The sequence below is a fragment of the Salvia hispanica genome, chromosome 3, assembly GCF_029641045.1.
Source record: "Salvia hispanica isolate PSC_SH4W2 chromosome 3, Shi_PSC_v1, whole genome shotgun sequence".
Lineage (NCBI taxonomy): Eukaryota > Viridiplantae > Streptophyta > Magnoliopsida > Lamiales > Lamiaceae > Salvia > Salvia hispanica.
Window position 1 is genome coordinate 60,675,299 of NC_142694.1, and position 23,178 is coordinate 60,698,476.

The following is a 23,178-nucleotide window of genomic DNA, read 5'->3' on the forward strand; positions in this document are numbered from 1 at the left end:
CTAAGGCTGTGGGTTCTGTACCCACTGAAGAGAGTGTAGCTGATGGTATGTGTACTATGAAGTCTTTGTTTGGCATTTGAACAATGTTTCTGGCGAATGTTGTCAATTCCCTCTGGAGTATATGTTTGTTAATCATCAAATCTGTGAATGATTTAAGAGGGCATGCCATCAATATCACTTCATCTTCTTCTAGGTCCGCTTGGAATCTATTGAAAGCGTAACCAAAATTCTAGAAGAGGTGAACAAACTTATTCTGCTCGCTGGAACTGGTACGCTAGTCGAAAATCTGAAATAACTAAGGCTCAAATTTTGTATATTGAGTATATAATTATCTACATGATTGTTATTTCAAAATGATTGTTATTTCAAAATCAGAAATAGTGATTAGTAACGTTCATAAGTCATTTAAAATCATATGGTCTTTTGTCATATTTCATTTCATTTCGTCTATTGTGTGATTAGTAACGTTCATAAATCATTTAAAATCATATGGTCTATTGGCATATTTCATTTCATTTCGTCTATTGGCATATTTCATTTCATTTCAGACCAGCGACCCGGCTACAGACCAGTATCAGATTATCAGTCATTTTGCATATTTCATTTCGTCTATTGGCATAGGTTATTTGTGGAATGAATTAGAATTAGTTGCCCTCGATATCTGATTGCTTTAGTATCTAGGTGAGCTTGGTTGTAAGGAACCCACAAGACTGTCAAACCTTTTTCCTTTTAAACGATCACAATTCATTAGTCAAAGTAACTGTCTTTGGTTTCCTTACCATGGAAGCTTTTCTTTCTCGATGGTCCTGGATTGGTTAAAGAAAAATATGAGTCATTTGTATGGTTAAGTAAATTGAAACTTGAGCTTCATGTGTTCCCTATACATTTGAAATGCAGTTAGTGAACTTATATATGCAATCTTTACATTCCAGCTACAAAGTTTGACCTTTGAGGTTGGACCGTTGGTGTAAATGAAACTGATAAAGAAAAACTGACTATCTATTTATTGTCTGTGTTCTATTGAAGTTCTTGCCATACCATTTTATACGTTTATATGTTCTCACAGAAGACCTCTTCCATTCTCTTTACTTTGGTCATGTATATTGCTTCTTTAATAAGTTGAAAATGTAAGGTTGAGAATTTGTACCCCTGATGGTATGTGTACTATGAAGTCTTTGTTTGGCATTTGAACAATATTTCTGGCGAATGTTGTCATTTCCCCTCGTAGCACAGGATCGGGCCAATTCAAGCACTGGGCAGCCTTGCTAGGGATCCGAGAGCCCATTTTTCAGCCAGTTGTCGCTTTTTATTGCCTGTACTACCGGTTAGTCAAGAACTGTGATATATTATTTTTTAAATTACAATGCCCATAAAAATGATAATAGATGTATTTTTGAGTAGTTATTAGACTTTTTCATTCCAGGGACTGATCGTTGATGTAAAAATTGTACAAATGTCATCTTTATGTTTTGCGATTATGTCCTTTTCTAATTGGGATTGAAATAGATCCGACACCCTTTTTCAGAGTTTGCTGTGTATATATGTTTTTTTATTTTAGTTTGACATAGTGAAAGATGCTGATAGGCTAGTTTCACGTGTAGCGAATAAGACAATTGTTATACTATTTTTGACATACCTCTTACGCATTATTTCCATGAGATCCTCACAATTGTTATCATTTGTAGCAGGTTTATGATACTATCCCACATCGGTTTCACACAAAAGTGTGGAATAGCATATAATAGGGAGTCAACCCTTTAACTTTGACCATGGTTTTGGGTTAAGTTAGGGCTTCCTATCTTATATGCTTATCAATTTGGTGCGGTGAACGTGGATCCGGATGTCCTACTGAAAGGGGCTACCCGTAGGTGTGACCAAAGGGGTGCCACCGAAAAATGTGGGCCGGAAGGAAAAGGGCAGCAAATGGATGGTGGGCCCGTGGCTTTGGGTTTGCCGCCCGGCGTGTGCCGTCCGTGGACGTCCGGCTTAAAAGAGGGATGGATTGATACGATCCCACATGTGGGCCCGATGTGGGATCGTATCAATCCATCCCTCTTTTAAACCGGGTGGCAAACCCAAAGCCACGGGCCCACCATCCCTTTGCTGCCTTTTTCCTTCCGGCCCACATTTTTCGGTGGCACCCCTTTGGTCACACCTACGGGTAGCCCCTTTCGGTAGCCAAAGATTCTGGTAACTGTCACTGTAAACTTATGTGGCAAGTATAGCTTGTATTTTCTCCTCTCTTCTTGTAATATAATTACTGTTGTGTGCAGGATAACCCAGGACGGCGTCATCATTTCCTGTGCTTATAAATCTGTTAAGACCTCTGGATCCGTCAAGATGTCCATCTCCAGCATCAAATGATTCTCTTGCGATCAGAAACCTGAAGTTCTCTTATTTGGTTGTTAAATGTTTAATAAAGCTCCTAAAGGTATTAATATCTTGATCTGTTTTAACTTGTTGGTTTTAATTTTTATTTTAATTATGTAGTTTTTTTTTATCATATTAATGTTGTGGATCTTCCTTTTGTAAGAATATTATGTTGCATAGTTTGATAATCACTCTGACGGAAGTGTTTGACAGCATTTTCATGGTCTTACATAGTCGATTTGTTAGTTATTGTTTTAACTATTGGAGATCTCTGCAGGTGCTTCAGTCTCAGTTCTTAGTCAGATTCTACACGACACTATGTTCTTTTGGTCAGGTGTCTCAATATTTTAGGCTTATTATGAAACTGGTGTAAGCTGATCTTATCTCCTGTGCTCGTTATTTGACATATGCAGCTCTCACTGTCTATCTAAAATGCAACCTGTATAAATTGAATTTTCTTTTGATCGAGTTCTCCATTTGTCAGGTCTGAGCAGGTCAAGGAGCCCGAACCAGAAGCTGTTCCTAAGGCTGTGGGTTCTGTACCCACTGAAGAGAGTGTAGCTGATGGTATGTGTACTATGAAGTCTTTGTTTGGCATTTGAACAATGTTTCTGGCGAATGTTGTCAATTCCCCCACGTAGCACAGGATCGGGCCAATTCAATGCTATCACTTACTTTTGTAGAGTCTGTCCACCCACTAGCCTAGCCTTATACTCGATTAGGTTCTATGTTTTGCATGATTGAACCAAAATTTTATGTGCAGCACAACTTCTGGCCTGACCATCTTAAGCTTTAATAATTCGAAGCTGACTTTGTAAATGATACTGCTATTATACCTTCGCGTTGTTTACCTTAGAGGCTTAGATTTATGGCTGTCTTTTACGAGTCTTAGATATCTTCCCTATCAGCACCTCACCTCAGGAGATAGATAAGTATGACCTTATCGATCCAGTTGATATATTAAAGACATTGGAGAATTCTGGATTTTGGGAAGCAGTGGTAAGTGGCCTATCTTTGTCATTTGCCTATAATAAATATTCAAAAAATAATTTAATGTAGCCTTTTATACATATTTTTTGCTTTTATTTTCAGAACGCTTCAAAATCGTGTGAGAGGAATGTTGCTGAACTAACCGAACATGCATCCACCAAAAAATTGCTCCATGAGATTTTTTCAGAAGTTTGTCGAACATACTGGTACGTTCAATGGAGAATTTTAAATAACTATCAAATTTTGTATATGGAGTATATAATTATCTACATGATGTGCCCTCTTATCTATAGGTTTATTATGAGTCTCTTGTGCTAACTTACTGAGAATATTATAAATACTTGGGATCATTTATTAAATCCCGAATTCCTCAAAGCCAATAGTTGTACCTTTAAATCCCAATATTGAAACTCTTTTGTCATTTACATAGCTCCAGTGAAGGCTTTTGATCATTTACATGAATGTGGCTCATGCAGGGAATTTTGGATCATAGCTCCAGTGACGGCTTTGGACACAATATCAGGTATCATAGTAATTTGTTACAAGCGGAAACAATTTTATCTAGCCCTAACGCTAATGTCTGCTTAGAAAAATAACTCTTGATGTGTGCATATGTTTTATAAGTCAGTTGATGTCTTTTGATCATTTCGTAGATGATCAATTTTCAATATAATTTTATCTTTCTGTTTTTCTTGAGTTAATACTTTCTGGTTAGTTAATATGCTCCTGTTTAAGAAATTGTTTGTTTTTCTATGTGTGGTTTCCTTGTCTACCTAAATATTTTATAGATTTAACAACTTAAGTATATGGTATGGTTCTATCTTAGCTATTCTTTTTCCAATATTTACAAGGTTATGGAGTCAATAACTCTGTTTGTTTTGAATATTTCTTTTGCTTTTAAGATAAACCTTTATCCATTCCTTTGCCCATTGTTAAACTTGGATAAATATATCTTGGATATCATGGAAATAGTATTTAAGTACTCCTAGTAGATTAATCCTCATATCATGCCTTTTTATTTTTGATTTTTGTGATATTCTCTTTGCTTTATCAGGTGAATATTTATATACTCCTTTACTTATTTATTGGTCTTTTCTAAAAATGCTAGATAGTACTATTATATACATGTTGTCTTTGGTTCTTTGATGTTATTAGAGTATTGCGCTTACTGAGATTACTTTGTATGAATTGCTTTGACAAATGAGGGAGGCTGCTTATTCAAAATTTTATCTTGCTACTGAGTTTTTTGTTTCAGCTATTGTGTCTTTTAAAAAGCAGGTTGAATAACAAACAAATTTTGATCCATCTGTTGAGATGTTGATCGGTTTACTTTGTGTTATTCCTGGCTGGAATGAAAAAAATGTTCAGGTGCTGCATCCAGAAACTTAAAATTTTTACATTAACTTCTTTGTTTTTACCGACTACTTGGACTACTGAACTTAACCTAAGCATGGTCCAGGTCCAGCAACAAGTTATTGATATTGTCACTCACATTGCTGCGACAGCATCAAAGTTTCCTAAAGATGTGTGTTGTGCTTTGCCTTTCAGGTCAGAAACTTCTATAGTTTGGTGCAATCATTACCATGAAAATGTATTAGCATTTCTTTCATTGGCTGTGTAGTCATTTCTCACAGTTGTAACTCTTACATGTAGTTTTGAGATGCATATGCTCATATTTTTCTCTGATGTTTGTTGAGTTAAAATTAATAAGCTTTTGGTTATTTCTTACATATGCTAGTTTTTACTTGATAGGTATCACTCATAGAGTAGCTGACATAAAGACTCGTGTTCAGGCCATGAAGTGTCTTTCCACTTATTGTGAAGATGTGGGTCTTGGTTTTATTTTTGAGAGGGTAATTCCTTTTCCATCTGCATAAGTGTGCATGGATCCGTGCTACTGGCCTTTTTAAAGTAGTTTATGAGGCGAGTAACCCATTTCTGTAGTTTCAGTTTTTTTGATGTTTTTCCTTTTCCATTAATCTTCTTGATTATGGTTAATTTTACTTTTACATCCCTTCTCCAAAGTCATGCTTAAACATGAAATCTAATGAGGCTATTGCCTTGGTATACGGCCTTAGTGTAACCTCAGATGAGATTTCCGCGTGCCCTACGCAGAGGCGTGCCTTAGTAAACCATGATATTGGTATTTGGTTGCATTGAGGTCGCTCAAAAGAGGTATTTCTGTCTGATGTTAAACCTGCTTTACTACGAGGTAAATTCTTTTTGGTGTAAAACTGCCATTTTTCCCAATATAAGTTTGTTCCACAGTTCAAATTTACAAATATTACTCTTTGCAGGCATCTGCAATTCCAAAGAAGGTTGTTAAAGTAACTTATTCTACATCATCTGCGGTGACTGGCATGGATCGTCTTCCACGTGAAGATATAGTGAAAAGATCACTCCCACTTTGTTTTAGAGAGTTCTGATTGGAAGGTTTGTTATATGGAGTATATGTTTGTTAATCCTCAAAACTGTGAATGATTTAAGAGGGCATGCCATCAATCTGACTTCATCTTCTTCTAGGTCCACTTGGAATCTATTGAAAGCGTAACCAAAATTCTAGAAGAGGTGAACAAACTTATTCTGCTCGCTGGAACTGGTACGCTAGTCGAAAATTTGAAATAACTAAGGCTCAAATTTTGTATATGGAGTATATAATTATCTACATGATGTGCCCTCTTATCTTTCTAGTTTTAGGAGATCTATTTGGAGCTCTAAAAGGGCATCTACACGACAGTAACAGAACTTGATTATTGCTACTTTGTCCACAATTGGTGCTCTCGTATACTATTAGTTATAGGTTTTATTAAGAGTCTCTTGCGCTAACTAACTGAGATTTACAATCCCAATATTATAAATACTTGGGATCATTTAGCAAATACCGAATTCCTCAAAGCCAATAGTTGTACCTTTAAATCCCAATATTGAAACATTTTTTTTTTCATTTACATAGCTCTAGTGAAGGCTTGATCATTTACATGAATGGTGGCTCATGCAGGGCATTCTTTCAGATGTCTTGAAATGCCTTGGCGATAACAAAAAGCATATGCGTGAGTGTTCGTTGAGTAACTTAGATACTTGGCTCTGCCCATCCCAATAAAATGGACTGTAGTGGATTTGGAAAATAGTGTTTTTCTAACTCGTGTTTTGAGTATCGTTGACCTCATCATTTGTTGCTGTCTTCAACTACAATGTATTTCAGCTGTTCGTAAAGCGGCTGAAGCATGCTTTAATGTATTGAGGGTTCGTGGACAAGAAACGGTACGAACATCCAAAAATTTTATTACTCGATTGAGGTTTGCTAATCTTTTAGCTGCTAGATGGCGCTGGATCTATCTTATATTTCTCCCCTTGTAGGTATCAAAAAATTTGAGAGATATACAAGGTTCTGCTACTTATTAGCAAACGACTTAAGCCATATTGAGCTTTTCAAGGTATTATGCTACTTTCCATTAACTCACTCATCTCCTAATAATATATTATGTTTTTCACTTTTCCATATCATTTTATTGATTTTTCTCGGGTCACATATCATTGCAGATAATTATGAATCTGGTGGATCTGTTTTGTCAAGTATCACGTCCGAAAGCATCCTAAAGACAGCAAAACCAAATGGTCATGGCGACTGCGAATCTTGGCATTGAAGTAGAAATGCATCTTCAGTATGTTTTCTGTGGTTAATATCTTTCTTCTGAACCATAATGTATTTGTCCATTGATGTTGTGTTTATTTAGAGAGCTGTACCTAACAAGGGATCCATGCAAGAAACCATCTTGTCTGTTCAAGACATCAACATTCGGTCACAAGTTTTGTTCAGCAAGGTTGGTACAGATTTATTTTTTAGGACAATAAGGTGCAAATATTTTGGTAGCTGCAGGCTGCAAACAGTGCCCGTATCTTTTATGCAAACAAAGTAGATTATTAACTTAGGTGGTGTTCGGTTTCCAAGATAAAATGATACCAAAATACAATCTAAGATTGAGTTGTGAGATTATTTTAGTTATAGAGGGTTAGCTATGACTAATTATGCCATGATTATCCATTTAGGAGTGAGTTGTGGGTTTAAATCTCATGAACCAAACACACTACAAATTTAATCCCAGATACAATCTTGCAAACCGAACACCCCCTTAGTGTTACTCCCGCAGGATGACAAGGAAATGATTATTGTTTGCAGATTCAAATTCGAAGAATTGCATATAGAGCAAATTCAAGATCTTGAGGTTTCTGCTCTATTTTAAGGTTTCTTTATTAATTTTTTGGGATTAGCTTTTCTATACCACCGAGGAGGCCTTCATACAACTTTTTAGAACTTTTGTCAGCTTTTGGGTTTGGGTCAATTTTTAAACCATTTGTTTGTGTTGACTTGTTTGGCCATCTGTGTGGCTTATGTAATATTTTTGCATGGGATCCATATGTTACATTCTTTATAGATGTTAGTAAGTGACTTTGCTTACTTCTCAAACATTATGATGTCATGAAATACTTTCTAGAGGATCTGCATCGGAGGCTCTTAAGTGCTAACTTAAAAAATCAAGGTGATGGCATTGAGATGTTGCAGAAGGTTCTTTCAACATAAATTCTAGTTTTGATTGTGTAACTTATATAGGCTCTTCCTCCATGGATGGGAGGTGATTGAAGTCTTGGATATACTCTGGTTTGTGTTAAGGTTTTGTGAATCCGACACATCATGCTTATTAAAGGTAAATAGGGTTTTATTAATTTGTCTATTTTTTTTTCAGCATGTCCGTGTGCTTTGCTCACTAAATTTATCAAATACTATTATTTTTGAAAAGGAAATGAGTGGTAGCATATTTGATGAGTATTCTCAGTACTAGAACATTTGTTTATTCAGTTTGTTTGTGGAATTGCTAAATTTACAAATTGTTATTGATTCTCCAATATCTAGCTCTCTAATGATGTTACAGCCAGTGAATATATATGTTTTTGAATTTCTTCCCGGGCTTCTGGATCTGTTGAAAAATGAGGGCTACACTATGACAGAAGCAGAGGCAACCCATCTATATGTTATGGCAAGTGATCCTGGTTGTTTTGAATTTGGATTGAGTTTCTTTTTTTTTTTTTTTTTTTCAAAATGTAATATCTCAACCAGTATTCAAAGTCTTATTAAGCTAAGGAAGTTGTTGTGGCAAGTTAATGCATAGTTATTACTTTTGTTTTGAACATCGTATTTCCTGATAATTCTGCAAATTATGTAGGTGATAATTTTTGGAGATATGTTGGGAAGCTTACTGAGGAACAAAGAAGTATGTTGGATGATAGAAATAAATTGAAGGTTAGTAAGTTGAGGTTCACAACAATTTTTCAACCAGTTCTTCCACTAAAATAGTTCTTATGCATTTTTGAATCGTGCACGAGAGATGGAGAAGAGGATGGAAGGCATGCCATGTGAAGCTAGAGCTGACCTAAGACCCTCCGTGCGAGAAAATGTGTACGAATTTCATGCACAGTTTCATTTTGTTTAGCCATACAATGATTATTTCATGGACATGCATGTTTCTATTATTAGTCTAGAATCTAGATCTTACTAGGTCCAACTAAGTTTTCATGAACAAGTTTGCCATGAACATCTTTCAACCAGTTCCTGGCTCAACCTACCTGGGAAATCCATTGTGTATACAGTCGATAGTTATGTGTTGGTTTTAGTTAATGAACACCATTAAGTGTGAATATCTACATATTCAGATATTGCTTTTATTACTGACTAGACTCCTAGTTTAATCTATCCATCATGATTTTGTTCACTCTAAGGCTCATTTCCCATGGAGGGCATTTCTTCTAGCGGTTAGAACTTTGAGCTTAGTAATCTTGTGAAAAAATATATAAACAACTTATAGACGTTGAACTTGCTGTTATATGTGTATATTCTAGTTATATGTGTATACTCTAGAATATACTTAAATGATGGAAAGCAATGTCCTTGGACCCAAATATGATCCAAGTTGTTGTCGGATCCAGCTGATCAAAGTGGGGACTTATCAAGACCCGTGGGCATCCCAACATTCAATCTGTATTGATACTTTTATGTACTGAATTACTAATTGTCTATAATCAACACCACTATCCATACTGATTTGCTATTTTTCCTTGAACCCATTATCTCTTAATAGTTTATAGATGTGTTCACTTTCTACTGAATAACTATTTGTCTATAATCAACACCACTATCCAAAATGATTTGCTATCCAAACCGAACTTGCATCTACCAAAATGTTGATCCTGGATATTTCAGAAGTTTGTTGAACATTAAAGAAGGTATGCTATGGTTTCCTTAACCAAAAGCCCAAAACTCAATCCAGACTTTTCTAGACTTTATGCACAACATATTGTTGGTGTTAATATCTTGACCAAGTAATTGGTGTTTTTGAATTTGCAGCTTATGCAGATGTAAACATTGTTTTTGCAGTAGACGCTATTCAAGCATAAGGTAACCTTACTAGGGTTAGAACCCATTTTTGGGCCAGTTGTCTCTTCTTATTGCCCGTACTACTAGTTAGTCCAGTACTCTTGCTAGATTAATTATTAAATTACAGTTGCAAAAATGCCCCATAAAAATGATAATGGATGTGTGTTTGAGTAGTTATATGACTTTTTCTTTCTGGGTGCTGACCATTGATGTATAAATTGTTCAAATGTCATCTTTATGTTTTGCGATTATTTCCTTTTCTAACTGGAATTGGAATATACCTGACACCCGACAGCTCTTATAGATAATAAGATATAATTTGTGTCCAGTCACTCCCTGTTCTTGTAAATGCATCTGTGAGTTTTGATTAATGCTTAAAATGAGCTTATGTTTGCTGACTCTATGTAGGAGAAATTGAAGGAGAAGAAACCTACTTCAACGGAGGCCCTTACCCAAACTCTTCAGGCAATGCACAAGTCCGGATGCTTGAGTCTAACTGACATTGTTGAAGCCATGATCTACCTTTATTTCAGTTCTGAACTGTTTGTTTAACCTCTGAATAATATCATATCATTTCCTGGTGCTTAGAAGTATCTTGTGTGGAATAGCATAGGGTTGACTCCCTATTATATGCTATTCCACACTTTTGTGTGAAACCGATGTGGGATCGTATCAATCCATCCCTCTTTTAAACCGGGTGGCAAACCCAAAGCCACGGGCCCACCATCCCTTTGCTGCCCTTTTTCTTCCGGCCCACATTTTTCGGTGGCACCCCTTTGGTCACACCTACGGGTAGCCCCTTTTTTACCGGACATCCGGATTCACGATCACCGCACCAAGCATCAAACCAAAAAATTGCTCCATGAGATTTTTTCATAAGTTTGTCGAACATATTGGTACGTTCAATGGAGAATTTAAATAACTATCAAATTTTGTATATGGAGTATATAATTATCTACATGATGTGCCCTCTTATATTGATTACTGAAACATAATATGTCTCAGAATCTCATTGTTTAAATTGAGTAGCTAGACTGATGAGTTAATGTGAATAAAATTTCTTTTTAATCACTTCTAGATTTTTCTTAGATATATTTACATTGTTGCAAAAAGCATCAACAATTTTTTGTGTTAAACCACTACTCAAATTGTTTAATTTTTTCATAGTATTATGTTGGGTCATTAGCAACTTTTGTGTTTATTTCTCTAAACTGATCTACATGGATTAACAGTCCCTTAATGATGGATGGAACACCTGATGTGCGGGATGCAGCTTTGGCGGGCTATTAACAAGGTAACTATTTCAAGATTTTCCATCTTGGTTTTAATTTCCAATTTAGCTGTTTTGTCATCTCTGTTATTTAAATGGTTGGTATGAGACCATTCGAGAGATGTCTAGAAAAGCTGGATAATGTAAGACAAAAGAAGTTATCTGAAATGATTAGCTGAATGACTTCTCTCAACGATCCTTGAGGAGCACATAGTTGTTTTCCCCGATATAAATAACCATCTCGGATAAAAAACAAGTGTTGAGGACCATTTGCACAAGATCTCCAAATTTTCCCAAAGTTATGATCTTCAGTGTATAGCTCCTTTATGTGTTCTTAACCCACTACGAAAGTAGTCATAGTGGAGAGAACCAGAGGCCGACGACTCAAAGCATCAGCCACTTGATTGGACTTGCCAGATTTATGCTTGATCAAAAACTGGAAAGCTTGCAAAAGTTCAATCCATTTAGCATGCCGAGCATTTAGCTTCTGCTGGGATTGGAGGTATTTCAAGGCCTCATGATCCGAATATAATACCAACTCCCTAGGCAAGAGGTAATGGCTCCAATGGTCTAATGCACGAATAATTGCATAAAATTCTTTCTCATAAGTGGAGTACTTCAGTCTGGCATCTTTCACTTTCTCGCTAAAGAATGTTATTGGTCGTCCACCTTGTCTTAGCACCACTCCAATGCCTAATCCCATTCGATCTAAAAAATAACATCAAAGTTCGGCAAGACAAGTAGAGGAGCTTGAGTCAATTTTGACTTGATTAATTCAAAACTTTCTACGCTGCTTTTGACCATTTTAAATACAGGTCTTTCAAGCTGTCAGTGATTGGAGCAACAATAAGCTGAAGTTTCTTATAAACCTTCGATAAAAAGAGACCAGGCCATGGAAGCTCCTGACATCAGAGATGGTCTTCGGTGTCGGCCAACTTTAAGATAGCCTCAACTTTACTCAGATCTGCTTGAATACATACCTGAACTTGGTAATAATATACCCGAGGAAAGAGACTTGATCAGAGAAAAATTTGCACTTCTTGGGATTAGCATACAAGTCTGATATCTTAGAATTTCAAAAACCTTCCTTAGATGAATCAGATGCTTTTCTTCTCCATTGCTATAAATGAGAATATCGTCGAAATAAACGACGACAAACTTTCCCAAAAATGGTTGAAAGATTTGGGTCATGAGACGCATAAATGTACTAGGAGCATTAGATAATCCGAACGGCATGACAAGCCATTCATATAATCCATAACTTGTCTTGAAAGCGGTCTTCCATTCGTCCCCTTCCTTCATTCGAATCTGGTGATATCCGCTTTTCAAATCAATTTTTGAGAACAATTTAGCCCCATGTAACTGATCAAATAAGTCGTCCAAGGATTGGAAACCTATACTTGATCGTGATCTTGTTGATAGCACGCACGGCTTTCAACACAAATACGCCACGTACCATCCTTCTTTCTAACCAATATGGCCGGCACGGCACATGGGCTAAGACTTTCTCGAATAAATCCCTGCACCAAGAGTTCATCCACCAGCCGTTGTAACTCAGCTTGTTGAGTAGGATTCATCCGATAAGCAGCCTTATTTGGTAACGAAACTCCAGGAATAAAATCAATTTGGTGTTGAATAGAGCGCATTGGAGGGAGTTTTGTTTGTTGGCGCTTCATCAGAAACAATATCCATGAACTCTTCTAAAAGGTGCTGCACTTGTTGTAGGGGAGTATTTTCTCCCTCATATTTTGCTAAGAGCACACAAATAAAAATTTCTCCTCCCTGCTCTTTGTGTAGCTCTACCTCCATCCGGTTTAACAAAGTTGCATTGAATTTGTTCTCTGACTTGGAGATTGCTTCAGGATGCATTGGCAACAATTTAATCTTGCACCCATCTTTCACGAAAGAATATGTATTATGAAACCCATCATGTGAGACTCTTCGATCATACTCTCATGGTCTTCCTAGTAATAAGTGACAAACATCCATCAGCATCACATCGCACCATATTTCATCTTTATAGTGTTTGCAAATCGAGAACGACACCATACACTTCTTTAGTACTTTGATTCCTCCGCCATTTTTCAACCATTGAATCTGATATTGGTCAAGGATGTGGTTCCAACTGCAATCCCAATTTAGTCACCATTTTCTCAGACACAGTATTGGTACAACTCCCGCTGTCTATAATCACTGAGCACACTTTCCCATGTGAGGTACAACGAGTGTGAAATAGCGACTCTCTGAGCCACAACTCTTCCTTAGTAGTATCAGAGTGCAAACTTCTCATGATAAACATTTCACCCTCATCGGCGCACTCTTCAACCTTCTCATAATCATCATATTTTGGAGCTTCTTCCTCGTCTTCTCCTTCTTCTTCCAACTACTTCATTGATTGTTATGACTCTCTTATTAAGACAATCGGCTTGGATATGACCATATCCTTGGCACTTGAAACATTTTCTCTTCATGTTAGGCAGCTCGACAGGTTGCTTGCCCTTATCAACATTTTTATATGGACCATCTATATTAAAAGAGGAACCAGATGTACTAGAATTACCTTTAAAAAAAGTTGTCTTCTTAAAGGTATTTTTCATCGCCTCTCGTTGTTGTTTTTCTACATTAACAACCAACTTCTGCACATCATTAAAAACCCAATAAGGTTGGAGACGAACAACATCAGCAATATTTTTTCGAAGACCACCCAAATATCGAGCAATCGTCTGCTCCTCCGGCTCACGAACATCACACTTCAATTTTAGAAACTCAAACTCCCTGGTGTACTCCTCCACCGACAGTTCTCCTTGTCGGAAATTATAGAGTCGTAAGTAGTTTTCTTGCTTGTATATGTATCAATTAAAAATCTCCCCTTTAGCTCCCGCTTCATTTTTTCCCAATGACGTATTTGGTTTCGACCTTCTCTCTCACGCTGTCTGATAAGGATCCATGTAATTTATGATCCATTTCCCAAGGAATTATTACCCATTTGATGATGCTTGATCTAGGTATTTTTGTGAGATTGATTTTCTATTTAACAAAAACAACAAAGATATAAAGAGATCCAACCACAAAAATTGAATCTAAACAAGAATGAATGGAAGATTAGGAATGGAAAGCATGTGTATAATGATGAGATAAAAGAGTTATGACCATAGGACCTTGACCAAAAGGATGGAAACAACCCTAGGCAACTTTCAATAGCTCTATCACCCCCTTGGCTCCACTACTCAATAGATACACTCCATTGATGCATACCTCTACTTGAATCAATCTATGAAATTGAGACAAGCAACCTTCAAGGAAGGAATTGGATACATTCCTTAAAAAGGAAAAACTCACTAGGGATATAGAATGAAAAATGACATCAAAAGATATTTATACTAAGGGTCCAAACTGTGGAAAAAGGCCCACAAAATCTAAGTCTCGGGTGACCTGGTCGGGTGAATTGAGGGTGCAAAACACCCGCCCGGGTTGTTCCTTCTGGACCTCCAAATCATTTCGCCTGGTCGAAAAACACCCGCCCGGGTGTTCCTTCTGGAGCTCCCCGCCTTTTCTGCGCGACTCCTGTAAAACCGCCATAACTCTCTCATTCGGACTCTGATTAGGATGTGCAAGATATCCACTCGAAGCTGTTTTCAAGACGAACACAATGGTAGCAGTTTCATAGCTTTCGGATATAATCTCGATAGGACGGTTGCCGGTTGAATCCAGCTGTAGCTGAAATCCTTGACACACGGCATCCATGATCGTATCATCCTCCCCTTCTTGGAAAGGATATGTCCTCAAATCCGAGCCTCCTCTATTCCTCGCATTCTCGGGCGGCCCTATAGCTTTATTGAATCCTTGGCATGTCTTCACTTCCTTGGACCCCAATCAATTGGCTCACGTCGAGGTGAAGACACTTGACGTCTAGCACTCATGGTTATATCATTCTCCCCTTCTTAGAAAGATGCCCTCAAATTCGGATTCCACACACCTATGAAATGGAAAAAGAGCAAATCAAATATCAAAGTATGATGAAAAGGATTAAGACCACTAACGGCTCTAAGAGACAATACTACACCAAAGACGTTGTATGGACCTCCAAATTCATGTTCCCTCAAGCTCAAGACCAAGTCACAATAAATATGAGAACACAAATTAATGAATCCTTCCATGTCCAAATCCCACCCACAAGGATTAAGAAAAACTCATCAAGATACCCTTCATACTAAAACTCAAACAACCTCACAATATAGGTACAAGATGTGGGTGCAAATAAACATAGGCATTTCTTCACAATGTAGTCCCAAACAAAGCTATTAGATATAAAGTTCTTCACAAATAGACCATAAAACATCCCAACTCCATTGAATGGTTTGATGGACATGCAATAAAAGAAATCAACATGCCAAAACACACATGCCCCAAGCACCTTGTTACTATTTGGCTCGATCACTCCCATACAAATGATGCCGAAATTCTTGAACAAAAAAGATTTGGCATTCTCATCAAGACTAGGCATATACAAGAAAGGATCCTCATAGTGTTTATATTTATACGTAACCGAACAAAAGATCATAAGAAATCATTGATACATCATTCTTGCTCAAATGAGAGCTACTCCACAAATTGACAATCTCTTATTCAACACAACATACATCAAGTTTGCAAGAAGGATTATCATTCAACAAACAAAATTCATCACAATGGATATCACTCACTTGCTTCAACAATTTCAAAAAGTAGTCAAAAGTATATGCACAATGTATCCATAAATCTTTATGCTCCACATGTATAATAAGTACAACATCATGCATATGTAACTTGTGTAAAGTCATAGTAAGCATCATAAGATTTTTATCAAAATATGCCTTACACAATTTCTCCAACAATATATAAATAAGACCACAATTATGGGAACAATGCAATTTTATGCTCATATTCACAACATCATCCTCAAGAGACATATGAGTGAAAACATAGCAATGACCAAGTTCTAAAGTCACTATCCATGTCACTCCTCTTGGTCCTACTATTCTCATCCGCACACTCATGAAGCTCAAAATTACCAACAAATGAAAGCTTATGCATCTTAGCATAAAAGGAAGTCACTCCAACATTCAAGGTAGATTTCACAAGAGAAATTTCATGTCTATCAATGCTTGGATTTATCAAGAAACGATCAACATATGATGCAAAGATAGATTTAGCATTCAAAGATTCAAGTTCATGAGACCACTTTTTACACAAGTCATCAATAACAAATCTATCAACACAAAGAGACTTCTCTAGTGTAATCATATGCAATGGAGCATCACAAGGAGACAAGGATAGTGCACTTGAACCTTGGGCAAAGAGTTCATCCACTTGCCCTTGTTTCTCTTAGTCCTTCTCTGGGGGCATAGTTTCCAAGCCATGTGCAATTTGATGCTTCACTTCCATGTCTTCTATTAAATTTCCTACAAATTCACTTCCAAGGGCAAGAGGCAAAGGATCATTTGGTGCCCACCCAAGGTTGGCCTTAAGAATTTAACAAGCACCCTCTACTCACTTGTGCTTGTGGATTTTCTCTCATTTGATATTTTTCTTTTCTCTCACCCCCACCACTCTCTCTTGACTTTTGCACCTCACACTCTTGTCTTTTATCACACTCTCTTGGATTTTTAGACTCACTTTCACTCTCAAGCCTTTTCTCTCTCTCTCTCGCTCTTTTTCTCTACTAATTTGGTTTAAGCTCATTGAGGAGGGGACATTTCCATACACATCAAGAGGCTTATGTGAGAAATGGAAAGAAGAGGATGTAGTCAAATGACTTGATGAGTTACCTCTTTGGTTTGTGTCAACACCACCATGTAGCTACAGACTTCTTCTTCAATTGGCCTCTAAAACCCCTTAAGGCTAACATGATCTCTCACCCTCCTAGAATGCCACTCTCCATGAGGCATGGGAGCTCGTTTCACTCTACTTCCCCTCTCAAGTCCATCTTCATGGTACCTTGATTCATAGTCACCTCTATCATCACCATAGAGCCCAACTCTCCCTTGTTGATTGCCCATCCCAAATCTACCATAGCCTCCATTCTCATCTCGATTTGCCATATTCCCTCCTTCAACTTCTCCACAAGACTTCATCCCTCCATGTTGGTTTCCTATCCCCACACCACCATACCCCTCATTTCCTCCTCCAAACTGCCTATTGGCTCCATTATCCATCGGCACTACATGTTCTATGCCAGAAGCTTTGAGATGTAGATGGTCAGTTTTAGGAGTGAAGGATCTTGATGCACGAACCTCCTTTAAGGTCCAACCAAGGTGTTTTGATTGGATTTCCATCGAGTCTCAAACTCCTTCCTCCGGGCATCCATTCGGGCATCCCATTCTCTCATCTCTTGTTTGAGATCACGACTAAAATCTTCCATCATTTGGGACATCACCCTTCTCGACTTCCTCCTCGTGGATGTCTCCCATTTTGTTGGATCGAGTCATAGGAGGCATCAAAGTTTCCTACAAACACAAAAACAAAGACTAGGGACTAGTCTTAGAGATTAGTAAAATTAAGAAAGAGAAATTTAAGAAGCTAACTCACCCCAATGTAGTATCCCCACCCCCCTCCTCCCAAGTCACTCACCAACGTCACTCGGTAGGTTTAGAATATAGTGGGGCTAGTATCACACACTCTCGATCCAATTCCCACTCGTTGGCGCCCGGACAACTCAATCAAGGTATACACCTCAGGAACATTGGGCACCAAGTAGTAAATACCAAAGTAATAATGATTAAACATATGAAATCAAGGAAAACTAGGCCTAAAGAAAACACACACACTAAAGAACACAAGACATGGGACATCATGTCCAATTTGCTGAAATTTGGCTGATCTTTATGAATTGTTTTGGTACTGTTCCCCACGCCCAATTTGGATGAATTTTGGTGGATAGATTCACAAACAAGTCTAGATCAAGGGAAAAATAGCCATATATAGTCAGATTTGATAATTGGATATGTTTTGTATGGTTTTCCCCAACTATGCCAAAACAGGGCAATGATGTTAATCTCCACAGTTAACTAGGCAAACGAAGATATTTTTGGATGAAATTTTTCAGGTAGCTAGGACATATAACATAGATCATACAAACCAAATTTCAGCTTAGTATAAGCACAATTGATCAATCTGATCATCCCAACAAAACAGAGCAAAACAAAGAACAAAAGAAAAATAACCCAACCCAAAACAACAATAGATCAAACACCTAGTGGGTACTAGGCTCTGCTACCAAATGATAAGGATACATGTAATTTATGATCCATTTCCCAAGGTCTTACTCATTTGATGATGCTTGATCTAGGTATTTTTGTGAGATTGATTTTCTATTTAACAAAAACAACAAAGATATAAAGAGATCCAACCACAAAAATTGAATCTAAACAAGAATGGATGGAAGATTAGGAATGGAAAGCATGTGTATAATGATGAGATAAAAGAGTTATGACCATAGGACATTGACTAAAGGATGGAAACAATCCTAGGAAACTTTCAATAGCTCTATCACCCCTTGGCTCCACTACTCAATGGATACACTCCATTGATGCATACCTCTACTTGAATCAATCTATGAAATTGAGGCAAGGAACCTTCAAGGAAGGAATTGTATACATTCCTCAAAGAGGAAAAACTCACTAGGGAGATAACTTCAATCACAATCTTATCTAGAATGAAAAATGACATCAAAAGATATTTATACTAAGGGTCCAAAATGTGGAAAAAGGCCCACAAAAAAATCTAAGTCTCGGGTGATTCACCCGGTCGGGTGAATTGCGGGGTGCAAAACACCTGCTCGGGTGTTCCTTCTGGACCTCCAAATCATTTCGCCCGGTCGGGTGTTTTTCAGGTTGAAAAACGCCCGGGTGTTCCTTCTGGAGCTCCTCGCCTTTTCTGTGCGACTTCCGTAAAACCGCCATAAATCCCTCATTCGGACTCCGATTGGGATGTGCAAGATACCCACTCGAAGCTGTTTTCAAGACGAAGAAAACGGTGTCAGTTTCATAGCTTTCGGATATTATCTCGATAGGACAGTTTCCAGTTGAATCCAGCTGTAGCTGAAATCCTTGACGCAAGGCCTCCATGATCGTATCACTGTCGTTTTAGATTTTCCCACCAATAAGATGCATACCCTCGCAGCTTAATGGCCACCAACTTGACTTTCTTTTCCTCGAAGTATTCCTTTAAATCAAAAATTCTTTCCACCATCATAAGCCATTCATAAAAATCATCTCCCCGAGCATTCCCATCAAACTCTGGAATGTCTACTTTCACATCATCCCTTCGATCTCGCACGAAACGCCTTCTCCTTGGAGGGTTAATCACTGTCATCCACTCCATTACCAGCATGAAATGGGTTTTCTTCCATTTCACTATCACTTTCAGAGCCACGAGATGATTCAACATGCCCCCTGTTTCGGCATGCCGTTGTTGAAGTTGTTGCACTTGTCTTGTTAATTCCTCCAACTCGATATCGCGAAGATCGCGTTCATGCCTTGGTACTTCTCCTGGAATGACCTTTCGACGTGGCGGCATCACGACTCTCGTCTCTGATACCACAATGATGCACAATCGAAGATGGAATTGTGGGAATAGGATAAAGTATGATCCTTTTGGGAAATACACATATAATAACCACCACCCTCTACACCAAACCGAGCTAAAGACGATACCACTAGGAAGAATGTAAAAAGATAAAAGGTTAAGAACTCACCACTTGTGGAGAAAACCACAAAAGCTAAAGAATTCAAGAGATTAGGCAATTGAAAGCCAAAATGATATTATTCATAAGAAACGTAGTCTACCACTTTCTCCATATCTTTTACAATATAAAGTCATGAACTAGACTCATGACTCTTTCACTTTTTCATGATGTTTCATTTTTTATTATTTATTAACCAATTAAATAGACTATAATAAAACTAATTAGGACTCCTCATTTTCCTTGTTTTCTTCATCTTCATATGCATTAGTAATATACTCCTATTTATTAATTTTCCCGTTTGATGTGGTTGATCAAATATTATTGTCAATATAACAATATAATATATGCTATAATTTAGCTGTTTGTTGTAGTGAGCTTAATTATCTTATCTCGGCATGTCACATGTAGTATTATATGATAGTATAAAATATTAATTAATAAAAAAATATCAATAATAATTATATTAATAAATAAACTATTTTGATAATTGTGAGATGGAGTGAAGTGGAGCGAAAAAGCTGGAGTGAAAAATGGAGGGAATACTTTCAATTTGGTAAAATAACAATGCCTTGTACTACTAATGTGGCGTGTAGGAGACAAAGGGTTGCTGGCTTGCTGAAGGTGAGGGTGTTATGGTCCTTAAAAACCTCATTTGTGATTATATATTTTGTTAGGGTGCGATTTTTTTTGTTAGGGGTCATTGGTGCAAGAAGTACAAAAGTTAGGGTTTTTTTTTTTAAATTCACCCTTCTTTTTATTTTGTACCGTAAAAGATACTCCCTCTGTCCCAGATTTGTAGTAACATTTTGCCATAAAAGTCCGTCCCACATTTGGAGTAACATTTAGAATTTACCATATTTGCACATAAAATTTTACCCCATTATTCACTAAAATTACACCCAAATGCCATTATCTATATTAAAATAAATCAAAACAAAAATAAAAAACTAAAAAGTCAAAGAGGGACCCACCTTCAACCAACTCAATTCATTTATTACACACTCCATCATCTTACTTCATTTATCACACACTCCACCATCTCATTTCATTTATTACACACTCCACCTCTCACTTCATTAATTACACACTCTACCAATTCATTAAAACCCGTGCCATAACTAAATGTTACTACAAATGTGGGACGGAGGGAGTATCACATTTCCATTTTGGAAAAAGTCATATCTTACATTAATATAAAGATACTATTTTCTCTCTCCACTTAACATACAAAATAATATCTTATAAAATCTAGTGTTATTACCCAAATGTGTCATCTATTATGAGACGGATAGAGTAGCTCTGTTCATAGAGTCATTTCATTTTTTCACATGTTTTGGAAAATTAGTACTCCCTCCGTCCCACAAAAGATGTCACACTTGTGGGACGACACGAGATTTTAGGAGGTTTTGTTTTGTGTGTTAAATGAAGAGAGAAAATATAATTTTTATATTCATGTGAGAGATAACTTTTTTCACAAAGGAAAATGTGACATCTTTTGTGGGACAAACTAAAAAGAAAAGTGTGACATCTTTTGTGGGACGGAGAGAGTAATAAATACTTATAGTGGATAGTAAAGTAAGAGAGAATAATATAAAGAAGATTCTTATCTACATTATTTGTTTTTACTTTACTCTTTGTTCACTTTAACTATTTATCATTTTCCCAAACGAGTGCAAATAATGAAATGACTCTACTACTGTTAAACGAAGGGAGTAGCGAAATTGGGTTCTCAAAAATAAATTCTATGATCTAATTCGTTCATATATTTAAAGTTAAAAAATAATAAAAATAATATTAATAAAATAATAAAAAAATTCTTCTGGTATTAAGGATTTATAAAGCTTAATCCAAGCAATAATAATGCTTTTGAATACAACTTAATTGCAAGAATACAACTGAAATAGTAACACTTAGTAGTCAACCACAAGTAGGCGAATGATTAGGGCGTAGCGCAGTTGACAACGGAAGGGCAGATCTTGCTGCAATGAGTAAGGGTTTAAATCCCACTGTTATTGTGTAGTTTGCTTCCATCTCTCAGGCACTAGTGTGAGACCTTGGGAGATAGGCTTCTGGCAGCCAGTATGTTAAAGCCTTCCCCTTAAAAGGCTACTGGCGTATCCTGATTTAACACCCCAACAATACTTTACTTACTTTTTCTCTACATCTCTCTTACTTTACCAATTTTACATTAAAACTCGTGATGTCCCCAAAGTGCATATTCTTTGGGGATGCAGGGAGTAATAAAAAACTTATGTAATAAAATTTGTATTCAATACTTATATTTTATTTTTTAATGACTTAAATAGACAAAATATTCGTAACACCAAATTTAAAAATTGATAAAATTAAAGTACTGTGAACATAAATAATGTATATATTTATGCAGCTGTCATGATTTTCATATAAAAAAAATTCGATTAAAAAAATAATTTAATTTGTGGAAGCCCAAATCCCCACATCTTTAAAGCCCAAATCTCAATGAAGACCAAACGAATCTTAAAACACAACGTATCTTCTTCCCCAAACTTCTCTTCTGCAAAATTCTCACTTCTCCTCTTTCTTTCTTCCAAATTTCTTATCGAAATCTTATCAATTTTTTTATCTACGATGATGGTGTATATGTATATTTCTTCTCTTCTTTGTTTCTCTAATTTTTAGTTTCTTATCTGCTTTGGTTATGTGGAGAAGGTTGTCGTGGGGTCGGAGAAGGGTTTTTGAGAGTCAACACGCTGAGTAGTGGTATTTTCTGGTGGTATTCATGGACCCACGGTGGGGTCGGCCGACCCCGCCCGACCCCACCTAGATCCGTCGATGTTCGCATGGCCCCACCACACAGAGCCATTATCTATTTCCCATCAATATATGTAAATAATTTTTTTTATAAAAGTTGTTTACTCCCTCCGTCCCAGATAATTTGTCCCATTTTTCCATTTCAGTCTGTCCCACATAATATGTCTCATTTCACTTTTACCATTTTTTGTAGTGGACCCTATATTCCACTAACTCATTCCTAATACATAAAAGTAGGACCCATATTCTACTAACTTTTTCAACTCACTTTTTATTACATTTCTTAAAATTTGTGCCCAATCAAAATGAGACGAATTATACAGGACGGAGGGGGTATATTTTTGTCCCATTAACTATTAAACTGATTGTTTATTCAAAAGTGTAAATAGTGATGAAATTTGACTAAATACCTATTATTTCATCTCTTTAATGTGCTAATTGATTCTATGGAATATACCATGGTTAGATTATTTCCTCCTTCCTAACTAAGACTACCTAACTAACTAAGATGACACATCGTTCTAACTAAGATGACACATCTTCCTTCAAATAAGATGAAACATTTCTATTTTTATAAATATTAAGTGTTATTGTAATGTATACCCC

General features: G+C 36.8%; 1 protein-coding gene across 8 annotated transcripts; it reads left to right on the top strand.

Moving 5' to 3' along the window:
• Positions 1-277: 277 nt before the first annotated feature.
• Positions 278-22,979, top strand: LOC125212496 (protein MOR1-like). 8 transcript variants are annotated; one of them, XM_089068749.1, is made up of 22 exons: positions 278-1,324; positions 2,274-2,431; positions 2,648-2,739; positions 2,855-2,937; positions 3,263-3,369; positions 3,463-3,566; positions 3,837-4,728; positions 4,820-4,908; positions 5,113-5,572; positions 5,658-5,793; positions 5,884-5,959; positions 6,359-6,621; positions 6,718-6,794; positions 6,901-7,022; positions 7,095-7,181; positions 7,538-7,583; positions 7,854-8,393; positions 8,580-8,812; positions 9,758-9,808; positions 10,196-10,683; positions 11,020-11,081; positions 22,471-22,979. In XM_089068749.1, the coding sequence occupies exons 3-7, from the start codon at positions 2,729-2,731 to the stop codon at positions 3,946-3,948; spliced, it is 417 nt and encodes a 138-aa protein (XP_088924875.1). In that variant the 5' UTR covers positions 278-1,324; positions 2,274-2,431; positions 2,648-2,728; the 3' UTR covers positions 3,949-4,728; positions 4,820-4,908; positions 5,113-5,572; positions 5,658-5,793; positions 5,884-5,959; positions 6,359-6,621; positions 6,718-6,794; positions 6,901-7,022; positions 7,095-7,181; positions 7,538-7,583; positions 7,854-8,393; positions 8,580-8,812; positions 9,758-9,808; positions 10,196-10,683; positions 11,020-11,081; positions 22,471-22,979. The 8 variants fall into 8 exon arrangements, with proteins under 8 accessions (XP_088924875.1, XP_088924874.1, XP_088924880.1 ...); XM_089068748.1 differs by lacking the exon at positions 278-1,324 and adding an exon at positions 2,021-2,190; XM_089068754.1 differs by lacking the exons at positions 278-1,324; positions 2,274-2,431; positions 2,648-2,739; ... (1 more) ...; positions 3,263-3,369; positions 3,463-3,566 and having other exon boundaries at positions 3,952-4,728; positions 5,113-5,213; positions 5,884-5,928; positions 6,359-6,410; positions 6,563-6,621.
• The last annotated feature ends 199 nt before the right edge of the window (positions 22,980-23,178 follow it).